Below are 10,376 nucleotides of genomic sequence, written 5' to 3'. Positions count from 1 at the left end.
AATCACTGATACATTTTTTTACCGAATATTTAAGTTTTAAATATATTAAGTTATTTTGGGGTTAGATTATGATTACTACGGTGGCTACAACGCGGCTGGCTGCATAAATAATTCGCTTTATCTGTTTTCTGTTCGAATATGAGTAGATTGGAATGATATGTCCTTCATTCATTCTTGATTTCGTAAATAGTTAAGTTTTTAATAAATATTTGAATGGCGCTGTTTTCAGCTAAACAACTTCTAGATGAGTTGATGGGACGTGACAGAGATTTAGGTTTAGAAGAGAAAAAAAATGACTTTACTTGGGACGGTCCTGATGTAAGTGCTATTAGCCCTAGGGGGGACTAGTTTTTAAAAATTGAAATCAATTTAGCTAAACTTTACAATTAAATATATTTCATATCTGAACCATGTTCGTACAAACAGTGATTGATATGCATATATTTCTATAAGCACAGTTTGTAACTTCTAAACTAATAAGGCAAACTTATAGGGATGATAAATGATAGAACGCCGCAAAATTTTTTTTGCCTAAGAACTGATACAATACCAAATAAATATTGAGAATCTTAATTTGTACTATAATGGTTTTGTTTTAATTTTTGTTTGAACCCTATAAATTTCTTTAAGTAATTAAAATATGTATGTATTATTTTACACTTTATGTGAGTATTACAGTTTTTTTTGTTAGAATTTATATTTTCTCCCCCCCCCTAATATTTATGTATAATTAGTTGATAATATTATTGATAAAAGTGAAAATTTTTGTTTAGAATAAGTATTTACTTATTTTCGTTTTTGAATGAATTTATAATTATTAAAGGTATTTAATTTTCAACAAATATGCTACTCATCTTTTTGATAAAAAATTTAGTCCTTACGAACATTAATGTTTATTTAAAAATTATATTTGCTGCCAACATGACTAAATATGCATGTTGCCCTTCCTTACTCAAAAGTGGCCCTTCACTCAAAAATGTTGTGTACTCCTAATGTAGAGGATGTTTCGGTATTGTGATCTGTCACGCAAACTATAATTGCCAAAATGCTAAATGGATTTTAACCTTGAATTTTTTTTCTTTCCTAAATAATAGAAATACCTTTTGAGTTGGTCCTAAAGTTGTAGGGTGACCTGGGGTAATTCCTGATCAAAAAACGCAAACATCTATTTTGTGAAAAAACTATTCGAAATAGAATTTTAATATTTACTGGAAGTTTGATATGAGATGAGTCCAATGCCACCTTCTTTTGTTTGAAAATCTAATTAGAATTTAAAAGATTTTAAATATTTAGTGATCAGGAATTACCCCTGGTCTTGATCATTTCTGGGGTAATTCCTGATCACTTCTGGGGTAATTACTGATCACCAGTTTTTGTTGTAAAGGGGCTGCTTAAAAATAATTATATAATAGTAATTAACAAATAAGACATCAAGATCAAACAAATAAACCAAAAAGATATGTTTAAGCAGCTAATTAAATGATTTATTTAAAAGCAAGAAGAACGATTAACACTTTAAAATTTCAAAAATCTTTGCATTGTGCCACACATTTTAGGCAATCAGCCAACTCATTCTCATGTTCTTCTGAAATATAAGAGAGTTCCCACATGGGTTACTTTTGCTGGATATTTTAACTTCATTTAGGGAAAGTGTAAAGTTAAGTAAGGTATGTCAACAGCTCTGGCAGCAGCTCTCACACTGAAATTTTCATTTTCAATCATTAAAAGAAATTCACTAATTTTGTTTTCTAGAAGCTTAGTATCCTTTTTAGGCTTATAATTTCTCACCATATTTATACTAGGCTAATTTCTTAACTTAAAAATTATTCTAACGATGTACACACATAAAATTAAGATGGAAGCAAGGTAAGACAAACCAGAAATGGTGCAAATCAGAATACAGTCTTGTATACAGTTAAAAACAAATTTTGTGATGACAGTTGAAATATATTTTATAGTTGTTCCACTTAATAAATGTGAACTGTTATTTAAGAAAAGACAATTAGGTATTTATAAGCTATTTTATATACTATTTATAAGAAGAAATGACAATGATCAGGAATTACCCCAGTGATCAATAATTACCCCGTCTGTAGGGCAGTGTTTTCACTACAGCGCGAGAACGCGAGAATCTCGCATACTTTTTTCTTTTCTCGCATTAATAAATTATTACTGCGAGAAATTCGCGCATTCTATAAATCAATTTCAAAATTCGCGAATTTCTCGCATTTTGGAAGAAGCTTCGAATTACGCTATTTAGTACACATAATCCGTTTCACTTTTCTTCATGAATCTTTCATTATTTTCAACATTTGCTCCGTTATCTAGCTTTCCTATTCACCAGTATTGTTCAGAACCTTTTCGAACAACAGAACACAACCACGGAACCCCTTTCGGAACACATTTCTCTGCAACCACGTGTTTACCGTAGGTAAGGTTTTTTCATGTAAGACGTTCAAATTTTTTATGCACTAATGTAAGATGGACAAATACCTAGTAAAGGCAAAATCTTCTATGATGATGCACCAAAAATATTCAATGCTTTAAAAAATAGAAGACGTTAAAAATGTATTATAATAAAAGAATTGATTTTTTTTTCAAGTCTATTTGTGTTTTTTTAGTTTTTAGAAATCTCACTAAACTTTCTGAAATCTCACCCTGTTTTAGAGAAAGGGTGAGAAATTCTCACCCATTTTTTTTCTATGATGAAAACACTGGTAGGGGGCAACATTTGATATAGTTTCCTATAATCAATTATAATGTTTACAGTAGATGTGAAACAATTAAACAAAAGCTCACACTATTTTTATATCAAAGAAAAACAATTACAGTAGATGTGAAACAATTAAACAAAAGCTCACACTATTTTTATATCAAAGAAAAACAAAGTGACTCAAAATATTTATTATTAAGAGAAGGAGGGGGATCTTTGCAGAAGTGTGCACATTTTGAAACCCATCTTTGAAATGGAAAATACAGAAAGCAGTTTAAAAGATACTTATTTTGTTAGATTAAACAAAAAATTATTATTAAGTAAATGTAGTTATACTTTAGTAAAGTGTACAAGCATTCCTGTCCATGTCTTAAATTTGAAAAAAAATTCGTTTTTTTAAATAAAACTTAGGTGATCATTATTTACCCCAGTAACAGAGTGATCGTGAATTACCCCGGGTCACCCTAAAGAGAATTCTGCCACAAATCACAATATAGAAATCTTCCCTTAATTTAGAGATGAATGCTAAAACCTCAGATCTTGCTACAGGCTTTTTAATATATTTGTTTTTGAAGTAATCTGTAGTAAAGTTGGTAGATCATGGTAAAAGGTAAAGAATTTTTACATTTTAATTAAAAAATATTCTCTAATATTCCTAAATATACTGTTATATTTTAACTCATACAATAAGTTAGTTAATCAAATTTAATTTTTTCTTATAGATTTGTAAACATTTTCTCGTGAAATTCTGTCCTAATGATCTTTTTGTGAACACTAAAGCAGATTTAGGAGCTTGTCCTAAGATTCATGATGAAAGACTAAAAAAAGAGTATGTATTGCAGTTTATATATTTACGTTTACTTTATTAAACAAAATATAGTTTTCATAAAGCTTGTTTTAGAATGTAAGTAAACAGTTGAAGGTCAGAATGTAACCTAGCTAAAGGTCTTTTCAGTGCAAATGTTTGCATTAATAAGCGTTAGAAACTGATCTGAGCTCTTCATTGTGTAAGTTATCATTATCTTAGATGATCGTATTCTCTATCAGCAAATCTTGTTCGAAAAATTAATTGACAGATATGCCCTCTAAAGCGGATTTTTAAAAAAAATGATCCAGTTGTTCATTTCAAATATTAGTTTTTTCTTCACTCATTTAAACTTTTGATTTCATAAATTTATAAAATATTGTATATTCATTCTAAAATGTATCATGAGCCCCTTGGCAGAACCGTAGCGACATTGTCGCAGAACGTTACAGACTTCTAGCAGAAAGATTTTTTTTCTAAAAAGTAAAAAATTTTACCTTTTTTTTTTATTTTTTTATACAGAAATTTGCTTGTAATATTTGAATCATGCATAGATAATCACTTTTTGACGCTCTCAATTTACGCCGATAGTACCGTAAATCAATGTATGTTTCGATTGTATTTTCGGCAGTTATTGATATTGATTTTTATGTGGTTTTTTAAACATCTCAATATATTTCAAACAATATGGAAAATTCGAATTGTGCATTTGAATATTTATTTTTTAAGGCAATAATTCTATCGAAATTTTGGCTGTTGATTTCTCCACAGTTTTTTAATTCAATATTTTTTATACAATATAATTTATTACAACAACCTCATCTCGAAATGAAACACACATTTGAAGAGTTTGATTTGATTTCGTTGTCTATCTTTTTTTTAAAGCAATTACTACTACAGAATGTTAATTTTTAATTATTTTTTATTGTGATGATTATTTACAAAATGCGAAGAAGTAAATAATTTGTTTGTTTCCCCCTCTCCCCAACAAAATGTGAAAATATCACCCATAATATTTGAATAAAAAATTATTAAGTGTTAAATAAAGAAAAATCATTCAGTTTTTTTTTTTTTTTTTGTAAACACAGTGTATTTGTTATTAATATAGAAACATGCATGTTTTTTATTATTAAAAGTATCTTGCAGAAAGATGTTAGTGCTAGAGAGTTTAGTCGCAGATAGCTCAAAAAAATTCTGCCACAGGGATCATGAGACAGAACTGATAATGTTACTAATTTTTACCTCTTTTTCAAATGCTTTAAACGATTTTTATCCAGTTTATTGATCAAATTCTAATTTTTTATTGTTATTTTTTTTAAATAATTTTTTAATACAATAAAATTAGTTATACTGATAACTTATGTGTAATATAGAAAACTGGCTAGCAACTAACAAAGTCAAAACGGAAAACATCATTTATATAGGTGTATAGAAATAAAGAGAGGAGGCTTGGCAGCAAAATCTATTTTGCTGCCAAGCCTTCTCTTCTAGCATATATCTTCTGGCTGATACCTATGACAGCTCATCGACTAGTCTGTTGTTTGAGCAATCGAAATGGTCTATCGGTAAATCTGTTTAATGTTGCATATATCTGTGCTGTATCAGAATCACTTTTGATTTTTTTAGGTATGAAAAGAGCTCCCGTTTTCAAAGGATGGGCTATGAAGATGATTTTTTAAGATTTTGTCAAAGTATGTTGTCTGATGTTGAAAAACGTATAAGACGAGCAAGGACAAGGTTAGCACTTAATAGCAAAGAATCAAATGTGAGTAAATAGTTTACATAATTTCACTCTTAAATTTGAAGTGCAAACTAAAATTTAAAAAATAAATGGTTTACTGTATTTATATGTTAGTATGGAGACTACATAGCTTAATTATTAATTATGTGTACATATGTTAAGATAGATAAAATAGATCTTAATCTTATGCTAACAGATAATTAAAGATGCTTGTATAAATTTATTCCTTTAAATTATTACGGCTTTGCAATTTTGAAATAAGTAAATAAATCTATTTATATATATAATTTTTTTTCCTGCAATAATATGCCAATTAGTACCTTAAATTGAGTACGTTTTTAAGGTATGGACCATTGTGTTATTTGCCTTAGCTAATTGTTTTATTATTCTTTTCTGTTGTTGCTGCTTTATTTTAATCTTTAAAATTTTATTTTGTTTGAAAGCTAATAATTTTATTGTTCAGGCTTACATTGGAAGTTTGATGCTAATGCAAGTCACAAAGAATGTATACTAAAAGTATTGCAAAACTAATATATAGCTTGTTTTCTCTTGTTCAGTATTACTCTTATTAATTAAAAATATGGATGACTTCTTAATAATTTCCAGAAATGAATTCAAAATTTGTGAAATTTTCCTGCATTTAAATGTTTTTTTATTTTTATTTATAAGTGTTTATTTTAACAAACTGCATAAAATGACAGATAAAAATAAAACTATAATTTGATAATTTTTATTCAGTATTGTAAATAATATATTTTTATGTAAGTGAAAGCAAGAAAATTATGGATAGAAAGCATTCAATTTTTTTTAATAATCTTATTCATTACATTTAATCTGCTTCATTTTTCTTATTCTAATAAATGAAGGATTGATATTAGTTTATGCACCCAATTTTTTCAACAATGTATGTATTAGGCTACTAATTATATTACATTGCATTAGGCTACTCATTACAATATTACTTCATGGTGCTCTCAATGAAGTTAGGAAGGAAAGTTATTATCAAATTAGAAATAAAATTTGATTAAATAGATGTTAAATTGTTTATTTTTAGATAAACTATGTTAAGAATGTAATTTAAATCTACTTTATTGTTACTGTCACTTTTTAATGTTTATTGATTTATGTCTAATATGTTTATGCATACTAAAGCATATTAATATTTTTAAATTATAAATTTTCAGATAAATCAACCTCCACAAGTGAAAAATAGTGATGATGAAAAAGTTAATGTTTTAACTGAAAGGATCAATGCGCTATTGGTTCAGGTACAATTATTTTATTATGTATGATAATGATTGAATCTTCTATTATTTATTTTGAATTAAATCATCTGAATTTTATTTGAACTAGGTTGAAAATTTGGGATGTGAAGGAGAAGTTGAAGAAGCTCAAAGTATAATGAAACTTTGTGAACAGCTTAAAGTTGAACGTGAAGCTCTCAGGAAGGCTTCAGAAGCAAATCATTGGTTTCAGGTAGAATATCATACATGCATTGTAATAATATATTTGTAGAAAAAATCAATGGAAGCTTAAAACCAGTGATCTCGGTGACTTCTGTAAAACCTTAACAATTTGACTAATCAGCAGAATAAGAAATGAAACCAAATAAAAATAATGTTTCAAAATAAATTTTCCTCCCCCAGCTGTAGAAATTATATTACCAAAACAATTATTCTTTAGAAATTTCAAAATGTCAAGGAAGAAAAATAAATTCTAAAACAGAAATGTTTGACCTCAGTTAACTTTACTTTGTGTCATAGTACATTAGTAGATTCAGTAGTCAAGAAATTTTTTTGTAGTTAACTGTAACCACTTTATTGTAAGTGTAGTTACAACTACTGTGTACTACAACTACTTTTTAAAAAAACTGCAGACTACACACTACATTCAAAATGTCGCTACTTTTAGGGGAAAAAACTTTTTTCCTAAACTTCGATTTACACCCATGTTAAAAATGGTTTTGATTAAAAAATAAATATTAAAAATTCTTAAAGAAATATCATTAAAGATTTGAGAAAAAATAATTTATTTCATTTTATTTATTTACTTATTATTTATTTATTTAAAAGACCATATCATAATAATTTCAATAAAATTATAAATGCCAATTAACCAACTCTGTCTTATTCTTCTGATTTTTTTTTTTAAAAATTATCTCCTAAGATATTATTGATATAAAGTACTAGTTATTGTATAAAAATTCTTAAAAGTGTTAACTAGAAGAGTTTTTTTTAACATACTAATTACTAAATATATATATATAGTACAAAAAATTATGTTATTCATCATTATGAAATGTATTTGCTTTGAAGATCAGAAGTAACATGACTTACTATCTATATTTATAATTTACTTTCATAACTTCTTAGCTGATCAATAATTTTTTTAATATATTCACTATCAATATTTAGACAGCAGAAATTGCAGCAGCCCAAGAAAAACAAATGGAAGTTTGTGAAGTATGTGGAGCTTTTCTTATTGTGGGTGATGCACAGCAAAGAGTAGATGATCATTTGATGGGAAAACAGCACGTTGGCTATGCTAAATTAAAAGAAGCTGTTGATGAAATATTGGTTTGTTATTTTATTGATTTCAGTTCATTATCTGTATTAAAATGTATATAAGCTATTTTTATTCTAAGGCTGAACTTTATTATAACTGTTTGTATACGGGCTTGCTCATTATTGAAATTTTTTCAGCCTTGCTTATTCTTACCTTCAAAATACATTTTATGTCTGCATAGCAGTAAGCAGCACTGAACTGTTGCACATAATAGGAATATTTTGAAAAACCAGTTTAGGAGGTAACCCAAGTTCGAATCCCAGCAATGGCTGGTCAATATGAATTCCGCATTCGGCTTGCACTGACCACAGTGCTGACGTCAAATATCCTCAGGGGATCATAGGTTAGGGTCCTTTTGCCATCAAGCTAACCATGGAAAATTTTCCTTTCCATGTAATGTAAACACTGGTTAATTCCATCAACAACAAGAAATCCTACACTGAGGCTAATTTGTCCCAATTCTTGATTCAGGTGTTCCCTTGTCTTTAGAGCTGGGTTCAAAATTACAAAAGTTGTATATTTAAAATTTGATTTCTCAGAAACTGTTCAACCAATTTTGCTTAAATTTTGATTTTGCCATGTAAAATTACATACTTTAAAATGATGTAAATAATTGTATACCTTACAATTCAAAACTATTGTTTAACCATTATGACTATTATTTAACAAGAAATGATAAACATTTACTAAAATTTATTTTTGCATGGAATTATCTTTGAAAAAATCAGTTTTATAATTCTGTGCAAAAATTTTTCAAATTTCTTGAGATATGGAGAAAAACACAAAAAGTGAAATTAACATTAAAGAGTCCAAACTTTGGATCATTCTCCTAGCCAAACTATGGGGATCATATTTCCCAGATATAGGCTACCCCCTATATTTTGGGGATCAGAATGAAATCTGTTGAAAAAAAAGGTATGTTTATTGAGAGAAAGTGTTTCTGTGCCTGATTTTTGAAACTTAAAATATCGTCTGTAGTTAATTAATTAGCATATTTAAAGTCACCCCTTCAAACCATTATAAAAGAGTTATAGAAGATTAAATTTCGATTATTAGAGTTATTCAGGATGGTCCGCTTTATTTTTGTCGCACGGTACAGAAATGTTAAGGCATTTGATTTGATCCTCAATGCAACTGAGATTATGTCACAGTGAAACTCTTTACATAAAAAGCAATGTAAAGTAAAATAAAAATATATATATATTTTATAAATGGAATTTTTAATATTAATAATGAATGCTGGGATGTATAATCAATCACTTGGAGGTATTTTCACAGCATATCTTATTATATCATAGGAGAAATTCCAATCCAATGAAAATTAAAATTTGTCATTAATGTAAGAATAAAAGACTAATTGTCATTTATATAAGGGATAAGTTCATTTAACATTTTTCATAAAACATGAACATGAAAAACATGTATTTCACTCCAAGATTATAGGCTATATATCTCAATCACAAACACTTGCTCCATACATAAATTATTCTGCATGGTCTGCGATTGTTGATTTTAATAGTTACTGCTTTAGGGATGTGTTGATTGATTTGTGTAGACTTTTTTTAATTTTATTTATTAATTTATAACGATTGTGTTTATATGTTTAGGACAATCGAGAAAAAGTTCGTGTTGAAAGAGAAAAGTTGCGTGAAAAAGAAAGAGAAGAAAGACGAAAAGCTAGAGGGGAAGAAGATAAAAAACGAGAAGAGCGTAGAAAACGCATAGAAGAGGAACGTAGGGAGACTGAAAGACATAGAGATCGGTCTAGAAGAAGCAGAAGTAGAGATCGAACTCACAATAGAAGACATTCTCATCGTAGTCGAAGTAGGGATAGTCATTCTCACAGTAAAGGAAAAGACAAAGAAAGGTGTTTATGGTGTTTTCATTTTAATAAATTAGACATTCATTAGTTGAAACTATGAAATTCTCTCTATGTTAATAAAAAAAAACATCTTCCTGTAATGTTGTCATTATAACTGAATAGGTAACTTTTATACCTTCTCTTGGTGTTAAACACCATGATAAATTTTCCCTCAATACATAGTATTATTATTCAGTAACAAAAGAAAAAATGTTTTCTTTGTAGAAAAGTAATAAAACGAAATTGAAATTGATACATATTAGTTCGAGTGCCAAAAATAACATTGTAAATATTAAGTAATTTAAAATATGGTGCATATCACTTTAACCTTTTGTGGATCAGATAAACAGAGTTTTGCATGTTAAGCATATAACAAGCAGATGGTTAATTCTATGATTTATTTTCCGTAGAACTTTTTGGAGTTATCACATTTAAAATTTCTATGCTTTTTCTAAAATTTGATTTGAATTCAGGATGACATAAAATGATTCTTTAAAATTTCATGAAAATCTAGAAAGAATGAATTTTGAAATAATTTTTTTGTTGATTGAAATAGAATAACTCATATTAAACATAAAGCGTCTAAGATATTTTAAACTAAAATCTAACACACTGATCTAACTTTTAAACAAAGAGATTATAGCAATTCATCATTTCAAAAAAAAAAAAAATTTTTTTTTGATACACGGAT

At 27.7% G+C, this 10,376-nt stretch overlaps 1 protein-coding gene across 14 annotated transcripts in view; it reads left to right on the top strand.

The window, feature by feature from the left end:
• The first annotated feature begins 20 nt into the window (after positions 1 to 20).
• Positions 21 to 10,376, top strand: part of LOC107456997 (luc7-like protein 3) — a 20,015-nt gene continuing 9,659 nt past the window's right edge. For all 14 annotated transcript variants that reach the window (XR_001585789.4, XR_001585790.4, XR_001585788.4 and 11 more), the window contains exons 1-7: positions 21 to 318; positions 3,436 to 3,542; positions 5,145 to 5,283; positions 6,444 to 6,527; positions 6,613 to 6,735; positions 7,674 to 7,835; positions 9,432 to 9,691. Coding sequence is in view for 2 of the 14 variants with exons in the window: in XM_016075045.4 (XP_015930531.1) it covers positions 214 to 318; positions 3,436 to 3,542; positions 5,145 to 5,283; positions 6,444 to 6,527; positions 6,613 to 6,735; positions 7,674 to 7,835; positions 9,432 to 9,691 (980 nt within the window). In the remaining 12 variants the exon portion in view is untranslated. The remainder of the gene's footprint in view (positions 319 to 3,435; positions 3,543 to 5,144; positions 5,284 to 6,443; positions 6,528 to 6,612; positions 6,736 to 7,673; positions 7,836 to 9,431; positions 9,692 to 10,376) is intronic.

Source organism: Parasteatoda tepidariorum, chromosome 8 (assembly GCF_982258835.1).
Source record: "Parasteatoda tepidariorum strain Cologne lab strain chromosome 8, Ptep-v5.0, whole genome shotgun sequence".
Classification (NCBI taxonomy): domain Eukaryota; kingdom Metazoa; phylum Arthropoda; class Arachnida; order Araneae; family Theridiidae; genus Parasteatoda; species Parasteatoda tepidariorum.
The sequence above is the reverse complement of the archived record's forward strand: the minus strand, read 5'-3'. Positions and strand labels throughout refer to the sequence as shown.